This window comes from Pristis pectinata, chromosome 12, assembly GCF_009764475.1.
Source record: "Pristis pectinata isolate sPriPec2 chromosome 12, sPriPec2.1.pri, whole genome shotgun sequence".
NCBI lineage: Eukaryota > Metazoa > Chordata > Chondrichthyes > Rhinopristiformes > Pristidae > Pristis > Pristis pectinata.
The window spans coordinates 56,011,225-56,032,826 of NC_067416.1; the positions used below are offsets into that span (position 1 = coordinate 56,011,225).

Here is a 21,602-nt window from a genome sequence, read left to right on the forward strand (position 1 = left end):
AGAGGTAGTGTTGGAGCTTTAAAAAAATCAGGATAGATAAGTCCCCAGGGCTGGATGGGATATACCCCAGGTTACTACGGGAAGCAAGGGAAGAGATTTCTGGGACATTGACGATGCTCTTTGTCCTCCCTGGCCACAGGAGTGGTACCAGAGGATTAGAGGATGGCAAATTTTGTTCTGTTGTTCAAGAAGGGTAATAGGGATAATCCTGGGAATTATAGACCAGTGAGTCTTGCTTCAGTGGTGGGCAAACTAGGACAGGATTTATGAGCATTTGGAGAACCATAGTCTTATTAGGGATAGTCAGCATGACTATGGTGAGGGCAGGTCATGTCTTCCTAGCCTACTTGAGTTTTTGGAGGAGGTGACAAAACAACTTGAAGGTAGAGCAGTGGATGTGGTGTATAAAGACTTTAGTAAAGTGTTTGACAAGGTTCCCCATGGTAGGGTCATCCAGAAAGTCATGAGGCATGGGATCCATGGAGACCTGGTTGCATGGATTCGGAATTGGCTTGCCCATAGAAGGCAGAGGGTGGTAGTAGATGGAGAGTATTCTGCTTGGAGGTTGGGAACTAGTGGTGTCCTGCAGGGATCTGTTCTGGGAGCACTGCTCTGTGTGAATTTTTTTTATAAATGCCTTGGATGATGAAGTGGAGGGGTGGGTTAGTAAGTCTGCAGATGACAAAAAGGTTGGAGGGGTTGTGGATAGTGCAAAGGTTGTCTATATCCCGTTGTAACCTATGACAAGATGCAGAGTTGTGGCAGATGGAGAGGGCAGAGAAGTGGCAGATGGAGTTTAATCTGGAAAAGTGTGAAGTGCTACACTTTGGAAGACTGAACTTGAAGGCAGAATACAAGGTTCATGGCAGGATTCTTAGCAGTGTGGAGGAACAGAGGGATCCTGGGGTCCACGTCTATAGATCCCTCAAGGCTGCTGCACAAGTTGATAGGGTGGTTAAGAAGACTGAGTTCAAGAGCATGAGGTAATGTTGCAGCTCCATAAATTGCTGGTTAGACCACCCTTAGAGTATTGTTTTCAGTCGTGATTGTCTCATTATAGGAAGGATGTGGAAACTTTCGAGAGGGTGCAGAATAGATTTACCAGGATGCTGCCTGGATTGGAGAGCATGTCTTATGAGGAAAGGTTGAGTGAGCTGGGGCTTTTCTCTTTGGAGCGACGGAGGATGAGGGGTGACTTGATAGAGGTGTATAAGATTATGAGGGGCATAGACAGAGTGGACAGCCAGCACCTTTTCCCAGGGCAGCAATGGCCAATACCAGAGGACATCCATTTAAAGTGAGTGGAGGGAAGTTTAGGGGAGATGTCAGAGGTAGGTTTTTTTATATACACAGAATGGGGGTGCCTGGAATGCACTGCCGGGGGTGGTGGTAGAGGCTGATACAATAGGAACACTTAAAAGACTCCTAGATAGGCACATGGATGTAAGAAAAATGGAGGGTTATGGGTTGTGTAGGAGGGAAGGGTTAGATTGATTGTGGAGTATGTTTATATAGGTTGGCACAACATTGTAGGCCGAAAGGCCTGTACTGTGCTGTTCTATGAGTAGGGAACTCTGGATGACGAGGGATATTGATGCTTTTGTCAGGAAAAAGGAGGCATGGGTCAGGTACAGGCAGCTGGGATCAAGTAAATCCCTGGAGGAGTATAGGGGGTGCAGGAGTGTACTCAGGAAGGAAATCAGAAGGCCACAAAGTGGGCATGAGATGGCTTTGGCAGAGAAGATTTAAGAAGAATCCAAAGAAATTTTTTAAGTATATTAAGGGAAAAAGAGTAATTGGAGGATAGGGTCCCTCAAAGACCAAACTGGACATCTTTGTGTACAGATGGGGGACGTTCTCAATGAATCCTGTGTTTTGACCAAGGCATGAAGACGTCAGAGCTTGAGATAGTTAATGGGGCTGTCTTGGGGACAGTTAGTCTGCAATACAGCAGAAAGGTACTGTATGTCTTAAAGTGTATGAAGGTAGGTAAATCTCCTGGGCCTGATCAGGTAAGTCCAAGAACACTGAGGGAAGCTAGAGAAGAATTTGAGGGAGCTCAGGCTGAGATATATGCATCATTGTTAGCGATAGGTGAAGTGCCAGAAGACTGAAGGGTGACTAATGTTGTGCCTTTATTTAAGAAGGGCTGCAAAGAAAAACCTGGGAACTACAAACTAGTAAGCCTAACATTTGTGGCAAGTATTTGGAAAGACAGAGGTTGACTAGGGAAAGTCAGCGTGGCTTTGTGCATGGGAGATCATGTCTCATGAATTTGATTGTTTTGAAGAAATAACTAAGATGGTTGATGAAGGCAGGGCGGTAGCCATAGTCTATATGGACTTTGATAAGGTTCCACATGGTAGGCTGCTACGGAAAGTTAGATCGCATGGAATCTAGGGAGAGCTGGCTAATTGGATACAAAGTTGGTTTGAGGGTGATGGTGGAAGGTTGTTTCTCAGACTGGAGGCCTGTGAATAGTGGTGTTCCCCAGGGGTTAGTGCTGGGCTCATTGCTATTGGTCATGTACATTCTCATCCGGATCATTAATATACAAGGCGGTGTTAGTAAGTTTGCAGATGATACTAAAATAGTGTCGTTGACAGTGAAGATGGTTATCAGGGATTACAGAGGCATCTTGATCAGCTGGGTAAGTGGGCTGAGGAATGGCAAATGGAGTTTAATTTTGATAAGAGTGAGCTGTTGCATTTTGAGAACACAGTCAACAGTAGGGCCCTGGGGAGTGTTGTAGAACAGAGGGACCAAGGAGTACAAGCACGTGGTTCCCTGAAAGTGGCATCACAGGTAGACAGGGTGGTGAAGGCGGCACTTGGCACGTTGGCCTTCATCAGTCAGGGCACTGAGTACAGAAGTTGGGATGTTATGTTGCAGTTGTACAAAACATTCGTGAGGCCGCATTTGGAATATTGTGTTCAGTTTTGGTCACCCTGCTGGAAGGAGTGCAGAGGAAATTTACCACGGTGTTGCAGGAACTCAAGGGACTGAGTTATGGAGAGAGGTTGAGCAGGTTGGGACTGTTTTCACTGGCGTGTAGGAGAATGAGGGGTGATATTACAGAGGTGTATAAAAACACGAGGGGCACAGATAGGGTGAATGCACACAGTCTTTTTCCCAGTGTTGGGGAATAAAGAACTAAGGCAAAGATTTAAGGCGAGAGGGGAGAGATTTAATAGGAACCTGAGGAGCAACTTTTTCACCCAGAGGGTGGTCAGTATATGGAATAAGCTGCCAGAGGAAGTGGCTGAGGCAGGTAAAATAGCAATTTTAAAAGACACTCAGACAGGTACATGGATAGGAAAGGTTTAGATGGTTCTGGGCTAAAGGGGGGCAAATGGGACTGGCTTAGATTGGAATCTTGCTCAGCATGGACCAGTTGGGCCAAGAAGCCCATTTCTGTGCTGTGTGACTCCATGACAAGCAAATAGCAATGGGCATGATTTAACTGGTCAATAATTACAGCTACATGTTTAAGAACCATTTCTAGGTTTGCATTCCTGAGTAAACACAGGTGATTCAGGCTGACAGAAGGTCAGGCAGAGCAAAGAAATTGTCCCTTTCTAATTCCTTTCAGACTGCGCCTTAAACAAGCAGTGAAATGCTGATCTCAGACTGCCCATTGGGGAGACAACTTCTGTCAAACAGCGGGACAAGCCGACCTGTACTGTGGGTGAAGTGCCACAGGATAGGAAGCACAGGGCACGGTGCCAGCTGGACCATATCCACACACCGGGCTGAATGGGGCTGGTTCTAACCTGCTGCTGGGACTCTCCCCACGCTGCTGCACAAGGAAAGGTGGGACCTCACTGGGCTTCTGGATGCCAGAGACCTGCGGTGAGATGTATTGAGGCCTCAGCATTGGGTGGCCTCAGGCAGCACACTGCTGGGTCTCTGGGCCCCAGAACACCCTGACACAAGGTAAACCTGGGGTATCAAAGCTGTCATGTAATTTAAACAGGTTTTAAATATCTCCTCAGAAATATTAAAGTTGATTTAATTTCCTGCAACAAATAATATTTTAGTGTGTTTTGTTTAAAATAATAAACCTGTCATGCATTAAAAACACAATAATTGCCCAGAAGTCATTCAGAACTAACTGTCTTCCCGACTCTGCAGGCCCAGGGTCCCCAGTCAGATGAATGGGGACTGTGATCCTTTGCCAGGACCGGTCTGGGAGGGGATCATTGAGGTGGATTCCTCAGTGTAATCCTGGGATGTCCAGCAGGGCCCGGCTCCATGTGGTGGAGGGTTGTGACATGCCCGGTGGCATCTGCCGCTCAGTAAATCCCAGAGTACAGTGGCTCTGTGGAGGTCTGAGACTGACTCCAGTGTAAGTGGCTGAACACTGGTGGTTCCCTTTGGGTTCAGGCACAGAACATGTCATCCATGCTAAGGAGAGGGACCAAGAACCAGTTTCTCAGGAAGCAGAGGTCATCCCTCTTCGGCAGCAGGACGTTGACTGCTGTGAGCCACAACAAGGGTATTTCTCCAGTTGCCAGGCTTTCCCCCAGGACAAACACATCGTGGCTCCCAAGGATTCCCCGAGTAAGTCCATGGTCAGCCAGTCTAGTCCCGGGGACTTGCACCACTGTTCAGCCCTGCTAACTACAACATAGAATCCAGATGATTGGCGCCTTTCAGGCTGACATTGGGCACGTCCTCGCACACACTTCTGCTCTCAGTCTCACTGGATGGACAAAGAAAGCAAAAGCCCTGTAAAAGGAGTGGACCAAGTCACCTATTTCCTCTAGATATGTGACACAGATGCCATCATTGATCAGCAGCTCCACAAACTCCTTATGGATACACCATCATTTTTCCAACAAGTCTAAATCATTTAGGATCTAGTCCCGTGACCTATCAAACTGGAGGTCCCTCAGCACATCCTTTTCACATTTGTATGTTGGCCACAGGGCCAGGTCCCCAATGGCTCAACCCAGACAGGACTCCAAGCCAAGCACCTCCCAAGGTGCCCAATCTCAAGACTCCCACCTCTTGTTTGACACCTTTGCGTATCAATTGCTAGAGTTGTAGAGACAGAAGCCGGTCCTTTGGCCCACCATGTCTATGCCGACCTTTTCACCCATCTACATTAATCCCACTTGCCTGCATTAGTTCTATATCCTTCTATGCCTTATCTGTTCAAGTGTCTGTCTAAATGTCTCGAACATTGTGCTTGCATCTGATTCCACCATCTCCTCTGGTAGTGAGTTCCAGATATCAACTACTCTGTAGAAAGGAACCGTCTCCTCAAATCCCCTTTAAAACTCCTTCCTCTTACCTTAAAACTATGCCACTTTGTTTTTGATACCGCTACCATTGGAAAAAGATTCTGACTAATTATACCTCTTCTGACCTTATATAACCAGATAAGGTCACCACTCTGCCTCCTTCGCTCCGGGGAAAACAAGCCCACCCGATCCAATCCCTCCCCAAACCTCGAGTCCTCCAATCCAGGTAACATCCTGGTGAATCTTCTCTGCACCTTGCCCAGCTCAACCACAGCCTTTCTATAGTGTGACGACCAGAACTGTACTCAATACTCCGAGTGTGGTCTCACCAGTGATTTGTAAAGTTGCAATTTGGCCTTCCAACTTTAATATTCTATTACCCTGATCTATGAAGGCAAGCCTTCTTCACCATCCTATCCACCTGTGTCACTCTTGGTCCCTCTGTTCATCAACATTCTTTAGCACCCTACTGTTTACTGTACATGTCCTACTGCTATTTGACTTCCCAAAATACGACACCTTGCACTTGTTGAGATTAAATTCCACTTACCCACTCTCCACCCACCTATCTGATCTAGCTGTAGCCTTAGACAACCTTCCTCACTATCCACAACAACACCAACTTGCATGACATGCAGAACTTACCATTAATTCCTCCTACATTCATATCCAAGTCATTTATATATATCACAAACCACAAGGAACCCAGCACCAATCCGTGATACGCCACCGGTCACAGATTTCCAACAAGAAAAGCATTCTGCCACTGACTATCCTCTGCCTCCTATCATCAAGCCAATTTTGGATCCAATTCGCCACCTCGCCATATGCTTTAGCCTTCTGGACCAGCCTACCATGCAGGACCTTGTCAAATGCCCCTCTGAAGTCCATATGGACAACATCTACTGCACTGCCTTCATCAATCTTCTTAGTTACCTCCTCAAAAAACTCATATCAGTGAGGCAAGATTTGGCCCACACAAAGCCGTGCTGACTATTGCTAATTTGCCTTTCCAAATATACATGAATTTTATCCCTTAGAATTTTCTCCACTAATTTCCCTAGCTTTAGTTTCCTGGTTTATCCCTGCTGCACTTCTTAAAAAAAACATTAACAGTCCTCCTGTCTTCTGACACCTCATCTGTGGCTATCAAAGATGCAAGAATCTCCATCAGGGCTCTTGCTATCTTCTCCTTCACTTCCCCTACCAACCTGGAATAGATCTCATCCAGCCCAGGGGATTTATCAATGCTTTTGCATTCCATGACATGTAATACCTCTCCTGCTTAATACTGACCTGCTTCAAATTAGTCACCTAGCCCTCTCTGAGCTCACTATCTTCCACGTCCTTCTACTTGGTGAATATAGGTGAGAAGTATTACATAGAACAGTACAGCACTGGACAGGCCATTCGGCCCATGATGTTGTGCCAATCCTGAAGCCAATTTATACTAAATGTCCTCCTCCTGTGTATCAATCATATTCCTCCATTCCCTTCATATTCACATGGCGATCCAAAAGCCTCTTAAACTCCACCGAACTGCTAGCTTCCACTTCTACCCCTGGTAAGCTATTCCAGGCACCTACCACTGTGTAAAAACAAAATCAAACTTGCCCCTCATGTCATCTTTAAACTTCCCCCCTCTAACCTTAAAAGTATCTCCTCTGGTGTTTGACATTTCTACCCTGAGGAAAAGACTAACTGTCTACCCCATCTATGCCTCTTGTAATTTTAGAAACCTCAATCAGGTCTCCCCTCAGCCTCCAATGCTCTAGGGAGAACAACTCAAGTTTATTCATTTAGGACCTCATCCATTCTTCGATAAAAGCAGGTGGTCAACGTTTCAGGTCAGGACCCTTCTTCAGCACTGAAAATAGGAGAAGGGTAAGTATAAGGTTTAGTTTTTAATAGGGTTAGAATTTACTAGGGTTAGTATTTTTTATTTTTTATAAGTGTTTTAAAAGTTTTTAGTGGTCAAGTGGGGGCTGGACTGCGCAGGCGTGGCGCGGGCAGTTTAAAAACCAACTGCCTATAGAGCGGGCAGCGTCGGAGCGGGCAGCGGAGTGAGAGAGAGCAGAGTGTTCTGGGCTTTGGCTCAAGGGGCTTCGGCAAAAAGGGGTAAGGCAGGTGAGTAGCTGGTAGGTAGGCAAAGGTAAGGTTACCTGTTGTCTGTGATAAATATTTAAGTAGAATATCAGGAGGGGTAATAAGAGGAGCGGCCAGTGTGTGAGTGGCACAGGGTAGGAGTGGAGCCTTGAGGCTTTGGCTCAAGAGGCTTCGGCAAGCAGAGGCTGAGGAAGAGCTAGCACCCTGAGAGGTAAGGCCGGTAAGTTCCTTTAAGCTAATTAAAGTCGGATTGGGTAATGAAGGCAGCAGCTAGGGCAGTTGTGTGCTCCGAGTGCAGTACGTGGGAAGTTAGGGACAGCACGCTTGTCCCTGATGACTACATCTGTAAAAGGTACATCCAGCTGCAGCTCCTTGAAAACCGTGTTAGGGAACTGGAGCTGGAGCTGGATGAACTTCGGATCATTCCGGAGGTACAGACATAAATAGGAGTTTCAGGGAGATAGTTACACCTAAGTCAGGAGGCAGGTAGCTGGGTGACAGTTAGGAAAGGGAAGGGGATTAGACAGAAGGAGCAGAGCACCCCTGTGGCCGTTCCCATCAACAATAAGTATACCGTTCTGGATACTGCTGGTGGGGACAACCTACCAGGGACATGTTGTAGTGGTTGAGTCTCTGGCACCAAGGCGGGACCCTCACCTCAGATAGGAGGGAGGGTAAAGAAGAGAGCAGTAGTGATAGGGGATTCAATAGTTAGGGGGGCAGATAGGAGATTCTGTGGGAGAGATCGAGAATCCCGGATGGTCTGTTGCCTCCCTGGTGCCAGGGTCCGTGATATCTCAGATCGAGTTCTTGATATTCTCAGGAGGGAGGGTGAGCAGTCCATGTTGGGACCAATGACGTGGATAGGAAGAAGGAAGAGGTCCTACAAAGAGAGTTTAGGGAATTAGGTGCAAAGTTGAAGGACAGGACCTCCAAGGTTGCAATCTCAGGACTGCTACCAGTGCCATGTGCTAGTGAGGCTAGAAATAGGAGGATCATGCAGCTAAATATGTGGCTAAGGAGTTGGTGCAGGAGGGAGGGCTTCAGGTTTCTGGATAATTGGGCTTTGTTCCAGGGAAGGTGGGATCTGTTCCAAAGGGACGGTTTACACCTGATCTGGAAGGGGACTAACATACTTGCGGGTAGGTTTGCTAGTGCTGCACCGGTGGGTTTAAACTAGATTTGTGGGGGGGGGGGGGGGGGGGGGGGGAGGGGAACCAGAATGTTAGAGAAGAAAGTGAGGAGGAAAATGATCGTGCGAGGTCTGCAGGTATGGGCAGAAATCAAAGGTTTGTACATGATAGTAATGTTCTCAGGTGCATCTATTTCAATGCAAGGAGTATTGTAGGTAAAGCGGATGAGCTTAGGGCATGGATTGGCACGTGGGATTACAATGTTATTGCTATTAGTGAGACATGGTTGCAGGAGGGGCAGGACTGGCAGCTTAATGTTCCAGGCTTCCGTTGTTTCAGACGTGAGAGAGAGGGAGGGATGAAAGGGGGAGGAGTGGCATTACTGGTCAGGGAACAGATCACGGCTGTGCATAGACAGGACAGCCCGGAGGGCTCGTCTACAGAGGCCATATGGGTGGAGCTGAGGAACGGGAAAGGTATGGCCACACTAATAGGGTTGTGTTATAGACCGTCCAATAGTCAGAGAATTGGAGGAACAAATCTGTAGGAAGATAGCAGACCGATGTAAGAAACAGAAAGTTGTAATAGTTGGGGATTTTAACTTTCCACATATTGACTGGGACCCCCACACTGTGAAAGGGTTGGATGGCTTGGAATTTGTCAGATGTGTTCAGGAAAGTTTTCTAAATCAATATATAGAGGTGCCAACGAGAGAGAAGGCAATACTTGATCTCCTATTAGGGAACCAGGCAGGTCAGGTGACAGAAGTATGTGTAGGTGAGCATTTTGGGTCTAGTGACCATAATGCAATTAGTTTCAAGATAATTATAGATAAGGATAGGTCTGGTCCTCGAGTGGAGGTTCTAAATTGGAGAAAGGCCAATTTTGTGGAAATGAGAAAGGATTAGGTAGGGTGGATTGGGATAAGTTATTTTCTGGCAAGGATGTGCTCAGTAAATGGAAAGCCTTCAAAGACAAAATTTTGAGAGTGCAGAGTTTGTATGTTCCTGTCAGGATTAAAGGCAAGGGTAACAAGCATAGGGAACCTTGGTTTTCCAGGGATATTGGTGAGCTGGTTAAGAAAAAGAGAGAAGTGTATAGCAGATATAGGCAACTAGGGACGGATGAGGTACTTGAAGAGTATAGGAAATGTAAGAAAATACTAAAAAAGGAAATCAGGAAGGCAAAAAGAAGACATGAGGCTGCTTTGGCAGATAATGTGAAGGTAAACCCAAAGGGTTTCTACAGGTATATTAAGAGCAAAAGGATAGTAAGAGACAGAATTGGTCCCCTAGAAGATCAGAGTGGTCGTATATGCGTGGAGCCTCAGGAGATGGGGGGGGGTCTTAAACAGTTTTTTTGCATCAGTATTTATTCAGGAAACTGGCATCGTGGATATGGAAGGAAGGGAAACAAGCACTAGTGTTATGGAACATATAGAGATTAAAAAGGAGGAGGTACTTGATGCTTTACAGCGAATAAAGGTAGATAAATCCCCAGGGCCTGACAAGATATTTCCTCGGACCTTGAGAGAGACTAGTGTAGAAATTGCGGGGGCCCTGGCAGATATATTTAAAATGTCCTTAGCCACGGGTGCGGTGCCAGAGGGCTGGAGGATAGCTCATGTTGTTCCATTGTTTAAGAAAGGCTCGAAGAGTAAACCGAGTAATTACAGGCCAGTGAGCCTGACATCAGTAGTGGGTAAATTATTGGAAGGTGTTGTGAGAGATAGGACATGTAAGTATTTGGACAGCCAAGAGTTGATTAAGGATAGTCAGAATGGCTTTGTGCGTGGTAGATCGTGTTTAACGAATCTTGTGGAGTTTTTTTGAGGAGGTCACTAAGAAAGTAGATGAAGGTAAGGCTGTGGATGTTGTCTACATGGACTTTAGTAAGGCCTTTGACAAGGTCCCACATAGGTTCAGTCAATGGGTATCCATGGAAAGGTTGTAAACTGGATTTGAAATTGGCTGAGTGGGAGAAGACAGAGAGTGGTTGTGGATGGTTGTTTCTCAGATTGGAGGCCTGTGACTAGTGGTGTGCCTCAGGGATCTGTGTTGGGGTCATTGTTGTATATATCAATGATCTAGACGATCATGTGGTAAATTGGATTAGTAAGTTTGCGGATGACACTAAGATTGGAGGTGTAGTGGACAGTGAGGAAGGCTTTCAAAGCTTGCAGAGGGATCTGGACCAAATGGAAAAATGGGCGAGAAAATGGCAGATGGAATTTAATGCAGACAAGTGTGAGGTGTTGGATTTTGGAAGGACAAATCAAGGGAGGACATACACAGTAAACGGTAGGGCACTGAGGAGTGTGGAGGAACAAAGGGATCTGGGAGTTCAGATACATAATTCCTTGAAAGTAGAGTCACAGGTAGACAGGGTTGTGAAAAAGGCTTTTGGAATTCTGGCATTCATAAATCAAAGTATTGAGTATAGGAGCTGGAATGTTTTGGTGACGTTGTATAAGTCATTGGTGAGACCAAATTTAGAATATTGTGTGCAGTTCTGGTCGCCGAACTACAGGAAGGATGTAAGATTGAAAGAGTGCAGAGGAAATTTACAAGAATGTTGCCGGGTCTTCAAGATTTGAGTTATAAGGAAAGATTGAGCATGTTAGGACTTTATTCCTTGGAGTGGAGAAGAATGAGGGGAGATATGATAGAGGTTTATAAAATGATGAGGGGCATAGGGTTAATGCAAGTAGGCTCTTTCCACCTAGATTAGGAGAAATAAGTACAAGAGGACATGGCTTTAGGGTGAAAGGGGAAAGGTTTAGGGGGAACATCAGAGGGAACTTCTGTGGGAGTGTGGAATGGGCTGCCATCTGATGTGGTAAATGCGGGCTCGCTCTTAACTTTTAAGAGTAAATTGGATAGATACATGGACGAGAGAGGTCTGGAGGGGTATGGGCTGGGGGCAGGTAAATGGGACTAGCCGAATAATGTTTCGGCACAGACTAGAAGGGCCAAATGGCCTGTTTTCTGTGCTGTAGTTTTTTCTATGGTTTCCATGGTTTCTAAGGGGAAGCCCAATATATCAGAATTAGAAGTAGATGGGGGAAGAAACAGAGCAGAGGCAACAGAAGGCGAAGCCTGGAGAGAGGGACGCCCCGAGGAGGAAGGGGATGGGAGGAGCAGAGAGTGGTGTAGAGCGGGGGTGTCTGCACCGTCCTCCGGCACCCCCTCCCCTGCCTGGCCGGACACCCTTTCTTATTCCCAAGTTCTACCCATATGGCTTCACTGGACAATCCCTCCAATGTATCTATTCTATGTATCGCAATCAAGTTCTCCCTAATCAATAGTACAATTCCTCCTTTTCTTTTGAATCCCCTTCTGTTAAATCTGAAATTGCTATATCCTGGTACATTAAACTGCCAATCCTATCTTCACTCAACCACGTTTCTGTGATTGCAATAATATCATAATTCCATCTGGCTTACCCATGAGGCTCCTTGCAGTAAAGTAAATGAAATTGAGCCTGCCAGCCCTACCATGGACCCTAACCTCGTTCCGTCTACTCTACCCACTAGACTCGCTTGATTTATCCTCCACATTGCACTGCTACCATGCCTCCCATGCCCCACCAAATTAGTTTAAACCCTCCTGAGTTGTGAGAGCAAATCTCACTGCAAGGATATTGGTTTCTGTTCAGTTTGGGTGCAACCCATCCTTGTGCAGGTCCCACCTATTCCAGAAGTGATCCCATGGTCCAAGTACCCTCCCTCCTGCATCAGCTCTTCAGCCATGTGTTCATCTATCCTATCCTCCTGTTACGGCCCTCACTACCAGGTGGCATGGGTAGTAATCCTGAGATTACAACCTGTCTTAACACCCTAAATTCACTTTGCAAGATCTCACCCCTCTTTCTACCCAAGTCATTTGTACCAACATTCACTATGACCTTTGACTGTTCTCCCTTCTCCTTCAAAATGTTCTCTACCTGATACGAGACACCCCTGACCCTGGCAGTAGGAGGCAACATAACAATCTGGAGTCTTGTTGTTGTCCACAGAAGTGCCTGTCTGTTCCCTTCACTAATGAATCCCTAACTGCCAGCTCTCATGTGGACTTTACCCTCCCCTGATGTTCAATCATAGTCAACCATGGTGCCACAAGCTTGGCTGCTGCTGCCTTCCTCTGAGAAGTCATACCCCCAACAGTATCCAAAACAATATACCTGGTTGGGAGGGGAATGACCACAGGGTATTCTGTACCACCTGCCTGCACTTACTGCCCTTCCTGGGGGTCACCCATCTCCTTTCTTTCGGTACCTGCAGTGTGATTCACTCGCTAAATGTACCATCAACAACGTTTTCTGCATCCTGGCGACTCCACAGTGAGTTAATCTGCAGCTCCCATTGCACCTCACAGTCTGACAGGAGCTACAGCTGATGCACTTCTTGCCCATATACTCACTAGGCACCTCTGCCCCTCCTAACGGAAGAGACAGTTGAGAGTCTTGCCCACATCCCACCAGAGGCTCAAGGAGGGGAAGCCGTCCTGCATCCTTCTCCAGTCAGCCCTGAATTGATGGAATGAATCCCAAAATCACCCATCCTCCAGCAGCCAGTTAACGTGCCGCACACACTAAGTGGTGGTCCGACCGTGGCACTGGCTGCGTCCAGGCCACCAAGATGCAGGGCCTGGGAATGGACGCATTCACAAAGTGTAACCACACGTCACCCAGATGCACAGTGAGGTGGAGGAAGCAGCTGAATGTTCCTTGAAACCCCAGGATCTCTGGCAGAAAAGTCAGGGCAAACAAGGTAACCACCCCATTGGAAAGCAAGCTGAGGTGACTCAGGTAGATCCCTCCTTGCCACTCCAGGAGCCAGGCAGCTGTCTCTTCCAGAACAGTATGGGTTTCTTGCAGGGCACTCACCACATAACTCGCTTCCCCAATGACTGGGAGATTGTGAAATCCACGGAGAGACCCCCTGCTGCCTTTAACATTGAGGCTGATTATGGTGATCTTCATCCAAAGAATACTTCATCCAAAAAATCCCATCACCAGCACCCATTGGAGAGGTAGTGGAGTCACTCATCTCCCTCCACTCCCTCAGCTGTCCAGTGAGGAACCCCTTGAAGTGGCACCACTCAATTGGAGCTATACTGTACTCCTCCCATATTTTTGAGGATAGAATGGACAGACTCCATGAGCAGTGCCAGTCTGACCAATGCTTAATGGCCAGTGGACCCAACTGTGGTGACCCTTTGGATTCTCCAGGAAACCCCTCCATGGAGTGTGGGGACGGGGGGGGGGGGGTAGTGGGAGGGGAAGACTCAGAACAGGGCACAAGGCTGTCCACCACCTCCATGTACATCGCACCCCACCCCAGAGTGCCTGTCCACTGGGCAGTCACTGCTAGCAACCTATGTGCCCACCCCACAATCCTTAGTGGGCACCTCATCCAGGCAGCCCCACCTTCATCACGATCCCACTCCCTGGATCAGTGGTGGAGGAATCCTCCCTGAGCTTCCCTGGGGAATCAGGGCCATTTGGCAGCACCAGGACAGGCTCCCTCTCCACCAGGGTAGTCACCCTGCTGGGGTGGATGTTGTCTGTCTCTGGCTCCAACATCACTGCTCCGGAAGTCCAGCTGGAACCAGTTCCTGGGGCAGAGGGAGGCAATTCTCCCCTACCCCACCACTGCCCACAGGCCCAGAACTTGGGCAACTATTTGCAAGGGGAAAGAAATGACATGCCACCTCTGGGTTGGGCAACTCCTGGGCATTGTTGGTGTGGCCATGGCTGACCCAGGACACCCTACCCAGAACGTGTCTCCAGGAGGTCCCCAGCCTCACTGTCCAATGGGAGAGAGTGGTGCTGTGGGACTTGCCCCATTCCCCTAAAACCGGGTAACAGAGTGCCCCCTTTAGGGGTTGTGGCCACAATGTCACTGACATTGGTAGAAGACCAGGGATCCACCCCAAGGCAGGTGGCCCCCTGCACCTCAGGCCCATCCTGTACCTCAGAGGAAGAGCGCTTCCTCCTCTTCTTCCTTGGGGAGTGAGGAGGCTCAGAGACCACAGAGGAAGTCTCTGCCTCCCCTGCCTCAATTTCATACCTGGATCCCCAGGCCCTTGCTCAGCCTGAGGGTAGATGGGCTCCCCAGGGATGAGCTTAGGTTAGGACTGGCAGTGCAGGGGATGTGCCCAGAGGTGTCTCGTCTTCCTCCGCACCTTCTGTTCCCAACTTCTGGCTCAACCCCATGCCCACTGGAGGGATAGCAGTACCACCCTGGGCCACTAAGCATGCCCCACCTCCTTGTAGGAGCAGCACCACTCTCTGTCTGAGCTCCAGAGGCCGTCCCCTGGAACTGGACCATGTCCTCCTCCCACATGAGCTGCATGAACAACTGGCAGCAGAAGAAGAAGACACGGCTGAGGCTGCTCTCTGGAAGACTGAGTGGGATTGGGGTGATCCCTGACTTCACCTCTCCAGGTGGTGGAGGTGGGAGAGGAGGAGCTCACCAGGAGTGAAGGGTGGGACATTGGAAAGCTAAGGAGAGGAGAGGTGAATTGGGATGGGAAAGGGAGAAGAGGGCAGGACAGTTTGTGCTGACCTCCTGCAATGGCTCTTCAGCAGTGCGAGTCCTCTACATCTTGGTCAGCTGGAAGCAGCCTGCGCTTTACCAAAGTCCAAGACGTTAATCAAACTTTCTTTCCCCAGACAGCCCCAGCTGACCCGGCCAGGCAATCGGGTTACTGATGTTAAACTTGATGTAGACTTGGTGTAGACTCGCAGCCCCACCCCAGTGATGCTCCCGCCTCCCCAGCACTTCCACCATGCAGCCGTCACCTTGCAGGATACCTTAAAGGTTAACCACCAGGTCGGATCGGTGGTAAAGAAAGCGAATGCTATGTTGGCATTCATTTCGAGAGGTATAGTGTATAAAAGTAAGGAAGTGTTGATGAGGCTCTACGGGGCACTAGTGAGGCCTCATTTGGAATATTGCGCGCAGTTTTGGGCCCCACATCTTAGGAAGGATGTGTTGATGTTGGAGAGGGTTCAGAGGAGATTTACGAGGATGATTCCAGGAATGAAAGGGCTTACGTATGAGGAGCGTTTGTCGGGTCTTGGACTGTACTCACTGGAGTACAGAAGAATGAGAGGGGAACTCACAGCAACATTTAAAATATTGATAGGAAAGGACAGAGTAAATGTGGCTAGGCTGTTTCCCTTGGTGGGTGAGTCCAGGACCAGAGGGCACAATCTTAGAATTAGAGGGTACAGTTTCAAAACAGAGATGAGGAAAAATTTCTTTAGCCAGAGGGTGGTGAATTTGTGGAACTCCTTGCCATGTACAGCAGTGGAGGCCAGATCAGTGGGGGCGTTCAAGGAGGAGATAGATAGATATCTAAATAGTCCGGATATCAAGGGATATGGGGATAAGGCCGGAAATTGGGATTAGAATAGTTTTTTTTTCTTCTTCCCCCATTCCCCATTTCTCATTTCTATTTCCCTTTCCTTGGAGGAGACTCGATGGGCTGAATGGCCTGCTTCTGCTCCCTTGTCTTGTGATCTTGTGAATATACAAGGAATCTTTTACTTTCCCAGAATAAAGTCCTTTTCTTTCCTCTTTCCTCCAGCTTCCCTCAGCTCAGCCAGCCACACACCCAGCTCCACAGCACGTCTGCACACTGACTGAACACGTGCGTCCAGTCCTTCAGTCAGCACGGCATCACTCAGTGCTGTCCTTGCCCTGTGAGTGAAGGGCCAGTGCAGAAGAAATTTGTACCCGACCCATCACTGACGGGACAGTACAGAGGGTGCTTTCTGCTGTATTTTACTCATGATGTCTGCCCTTGGGGTAAGATGAATCAACCATCAACCTATCATACATTTGCAGACCATTCCCTCAGACTGTGTCTTAATCCAATTACCTTCAACATGAAAGCAGCGGACAGTAAAACCTGCCCCAGTAACTCGACCCTGAACAGATCCAGTGTTGTCATTGACAGGGAACACGTTAAACTGCACTTTAAGGGCCATTTCCAGCTTCTAGTTACTCTCCTTCCCACTCCCACACTGACCTGTCTGTCTCCAGCTTCCTCCATTGCAACAGATAGGCCAAATGCAAATTGGAAAAATATCTCCAATTCTGTTTGGGTAGCTGCCAACCCAGTGGTATGAACACCAAATTTTCCAATTTCTGGTAACCCACAGCCTGTGTTCTCCCTCATGCACTCACCTGTCCACCCAGTTTTCTTCACCCTTTGTTTATCTTTCCCTCCTCCTCCCATTTCCCTCCCCCACCTGATTGCATCCATCTATCATTCCCTCCTCATCACCTACCCTCGCCTCCGTCCCATCCCTCCCTCTAACTGCTTATATACTGGCAATCTTCCCTCTCAGTCTCCATCCGAAATGTCAACATACAGCTTTTGCCTCCACAGATGCCGCCTGACCTGTTATGTTCTGCCAGTGTTGTTTTTTTCGTTCCTTGAACGTGGGTTCAGTTGGCGCTGAGTATCAGAACCCAGACATGAACCAAACACTGAGCTCACTCACCACACAGGGTTCATCGGCTGGTGTTGAGGCACAGCCAAAACCTGAGGACAAGATCCAACCCCATTCCCCTGCAGACTGTTCCCGGTCTGTGGACAGCTCACTGGTGGGGTGGGGGATGTACCGTTGGACTGTTCCCGGGGATGTTCTGACTCTGGAGAAACCCGCCCGTCTCGGGGGGATTCATGTCATTGCTCCAAATATCTCACCGACTTCAGGCATATCACCGAATTCACCAATACTGTAAATTAATGAAATACAAATGGGTGAAGATGGAATTGAGAATTGGTCTTACCTGAAGTCACTGTCAGCGAGGTTCCTTTCCCCCAGTCTCGAAGATCGTAGTATGGAGTACCCCCATCTCTCGCACAGTAATAGACTGCAGTGTCGTCCACTGTTGGGTTCTTCATTTCTAGAAAAACTGTGTTTCTGTCCTTGGAAGCGATTAATCGGTTTTGGAGTCCAGGCGCATAGTCCGGGTTATTTTTGGTCCATACTATCGCCAGCCACTCCAGCTCTTTCCCGAAGACCTGTCTCACCCAGTGAACATTTTTATTTTTGAGATCGACCCCACTGACTGCACAGGTCAGTCTGTGGGACTCCCCGGGCTTTACCACCGCTGACGCGGGCTGTGTCAGCACGACGGCAGACCGCACGCCTGTCAATAAAAGAGAAAAGAGTGGACTTTAATAAACAGTTCCACGAGCAGAGGGTCACAGAGCCTCCGAGAAGCAGCCGGGACACCGGTGGGGCACAAGCGGCGGGGACACCCACCTGCCAGACAGGACAGAAGGAGACAGAGATAAGGAGCGACCCCCATTGCCCTGTGCACTGAGCCAGACTTGGACACTCCGGCTTCAGCTCCGGCCGGCTTTGTCGGGAGCCGCAGTGAGCGCTGTTTAAATAGGGACATGGGCTGTGGGTGAGAGAGGGAGCAGCGGCTTGAACAGGCTCCCACCCACTGAAACCAGAGGCGCAGCTTCCTGTCCCCGCCCCCAGCAGCGATTTCAATTCCCCAAAAGATGTTTGTCTCCACAACAGGGGGCAGGTCAGCGGCAGTGCTCAGATCTGGATTAAAGATCTGTCACACACTGCTCGATTCATGAACTTCACTGTTGAACCGTTTGTGTAAGCGGAAACACCCAGAGAGGGACTGAGAGACACTGGTCAGTGTACAGATATTCTCCTGAGGGAGAGGGACTGAGGGACACTGGTCAGTGCAGATATCCCCCTGAAGGAGAGGGACAGAGTGACACCGGTCAGTGTACAGATATCCCCGTGAAGGAGAGGGACTGAGAGACACCGGACAGTGTACAGATATCCCCCTCGGGGGGAGGGATAGTAAAGTGCAGGAAAGGGACAGAATTAAAGAAAAAAAAATCTCCTGACAACCTGGCTGCACCCACATTGTGAGATTCAACCTGAAGCAGATTCCTGACAAATTCCCTGACACTTTTGCAGCGTGAATTTTGCTTGCCAGTTATCGGCCTGATTATGATCAAGATTTTGGTGCACACAGGTGTGGACTACTTCATTTGCTGAGGAGCCAAAATAGGGTTGAATATCATGAAATCATCTGTGAACATCCCCACTTCTGACATTCTGGAATGAAATTCATTGATGAAGCAGCTAGGTCAAGGACAATAAGTGATATCCTGGGTTTGGGAAGATTAACTTCCAACAACCAAGACCATCTTCCTTTGCGTGAGGTACAACTCGAACCACTGGAGTGTTTCCCCACTGATGCCCTTTGACCAGTTTTACCAGGGCACTTCAGTATAGCTTGGCTAGAGGCACCACTAACTCTGAAGCACAGGTCTTCAGTATGACAGCTAGGATGTCTCATCTTGTCCCATAGCCAAGTGCTGTACCTAGCACCCTCAGCCATTTAAATCAAGAGTGAATCCAATTGACTGAAGACTGGTTTCTGCAACAGTGGAGATATCAAGAAGAAGCCGAGACAGATTACCTGTTTGGCATTTCTGAATGCTTCATTTTTTTTTCTTCAGTACTCACATGCTAAGCCCTGCCATCATTGAAGACAGATGATATTGGAGCCTCCTCCCCCACAACCAGATGTGGTTGAACTGCAAAGCTTTGATCGAACCCTTGACTGCAGATCTCTTTGCTCTGTCCATTGCATGCTTAGTACACATGTAGTGCTATGCTGCAGCTTCACACCCAACCTCAAGGCACTGGAGAGATACAACCAACACCATCTCTACAAAATCCTCGAAATCTACTGGAAGGATGAACAAACTAATGCTGATACCTTTCCCCGGGCTGACATCTTCAGTACTGATGCCGAGGTTGCACAATATCAGCTGTTCACATGTGCAACAGACTCCAGAAATACACACTCCGTTCCAAGCCCGTCACAGGAAGAGGGGCAGAGGAACAGATTTGAGGATGTGCTCACTGCCTTCCTGAACAAATGCAACATCCTTACTGAATCTTGGGAATCTCTGGCACATGACTGATCAGAGAAGGAGCACATGAGATGGTAGTGGGAACATCAAGTCCGTACATCAGTGCAGACAGAAGCCCTGCATTAGCCATGGAAGCAGAGGAGCACCTCACAAACTGCTAACCCACCCACTCCATCAGGCACTGCCTTCCCTATCTGTCAAATAAATTGCAATTCAGACATTGGCCTCATCAGCCACCTCACACCAGAGGTGAAAGTCATCCTTGATCCCAAGGGACTGATTAAACTGTAGAAGAGGAAAGAGGTTAAGATAAGATCTTTATTAGTCACATGTACTGTACATTGAAACACACAGTGAAATGCATCATTTGTGTAGTGTTCTGGGGGCAGCCCGCAATTGTCGCCACGCTTCTAGTGCCAACATATCATGTCCACAACTTCCTAACCCGTACGTCTTTGGAATGTGGGAGGAAACTGGAGCACCCAGAGGAAACCCATGCAGACATGGGGAGAACATACAAACTCCTTACAGACAGTGGCCAGAATTGAACCCAGGCCACTGGCGCTATAAAGCATTACGCTAACCGCTACACTACCATGCTTTGAGCTTTTGATAGTGTTGACTGTACATAGATCGTCAAGAAATCCAGCTCCTTGAGAGAGCTGAACTTCTAGTTCAGTGGGAATAAGGTCATAACACAAAAGTTCCTGTTTTTGGTTTAATTAAACTGCACCTTTAATGTGAGCCAAGCTCTGTTTTCTCCTCCGACTTCATCCCGTGATTTTGTTAGAAAGAATTCCTCAGGCAGTTTTGTTCTCTCCAAAGGACGGATGTTCTCCATGCTTGCATGGAGCACGTGTCTTCATCCTATTCTCCCTTCAGACTTTCAGTCCTATTAGTCAGTCTGCCTTTTGGTAATTTAGAACCAATAAACTGCAAATATATTTCCATGCCTTATGCAAGGCTGTTTACTCAGGGAGGCCCTTTGTTCAATTTGTGTTGCCATCTCCTATGGAACATCTGAGAAGGAAATAGCCCCCAGATCATTGCCCAGTTTCACTCACCTGTCAACAATGAAAATATGAAACGTGTTTCCGGTAAATCGACAGCTGCACACAGAGATTCTGTTCAAATGTGTCCCATGCATCGAGTGTCAGAAGGAGGTTGTTCAGTCCTCCAGTCTATTCCCACTGATGCTGACCTGCATCTGAGCTCCATTTACCCACCTTGGCTCCAGATCTTTTAATAACATAAATCTAACAAAAAATTCTATAACTGCAGAAATTTTCAACTGCCCCACTCCACTCCTTGACAGTTTTCCAGAGGGAGTTCCAGATTTTCAGTGCCCTGAATATCTTGGGTCCAACTTTTATGTTTTTTTTGCCCTTGTTCTGGAATCTACAGTAGAAGTAACAGATTCCCTCTGTCCACTCTAATAAACACTTTAGTGATTTTAAACTCCCCAGTTAAACCAACCAAATTTTCACACTTCAGGGAACACAAAACCAGACCTAATATTCTCACTGTTCCAGTCCCATTACCACTTTGTTGGCCCCTAGGCTGCCCTCCACCCTCACCTTCTCTTCCCCCCCCCCCCCCGCCCACCCAGGACAGCACATTGTCCTGAGGGGTGATGCCCAGAATCACAGCCAGTGCTCCAGATGTGGTCTAATCAGAGCTCTACACCATCGCTGTGTAATGTCCACCCCTTTGTATCCCTGTGTTCCCCACTAACTGATGCACGTTGGGACCTTTGGTTAAAATTCATCCATAGGATTAATCAAACCCCAAACCTGCCCGTGGTCTCGCAACACAAAGCAAACCTTCCACTTTTCCTCGTGTGCAATGGAATTGGTCATTCCCTTATGGAATCTGTCAGTCAAGTGAGTCACCAAACAACTACCTCTGTTACTGTGACTGTGGGCAGTTTCCCTCCTTATGCTTCTCATCACAGCTGAAACTTTTCAGACAAACCTGCCTACACCCACCAGTTGCCCGTATTCATTACAGGTTGTTTAAAACTTTCTAGGCTTACTGCTGTCAGATAAAATCTCACAGCTGACTGCCCCTTTCCAGCTCCCACTGCCTCTGTCTCCCGTTCTGAACTGAGACATGAGAGTGAAGGCAGAAGTTACCCGAGCCTGACGATCTGACATACCAGACCACAG

The 21,602-nt window shown here is 48.0% G+C and overlaps 1 protein-coding gene across 1 annotated transcript in view; it reads right to left on the reverse strand.

Moving 5' to 3' along the window:
• Positions 1 to 17,859, reverse strand: part of LOC127576520 (titin-like) — a 52,317-nt gene extending 34,458 nt beyond the window's left edge. The window contains exons 1-2 of the mRNA XM_052026997.1: positions 17,780 to 17,859; positions 17,301 to 17,663 (exon numbers count right to left, since the gene is read on the reverse strand). Coding sequence (XP_051882957.1) covers positions 17,301 to 17,663; positions 17,780 to 17,825 — 409 coding nt within the window. The 5' untranslated portion in view covers positions 17,826 to 17,859. The remainder of the gene's footprint in view (positions 1 to 17,300; positions 17,664 to 17,779) is intronic.
• Between the last annotated feature and the right edge of the window lie 3,743 nt (positions 17,860 to 21,602).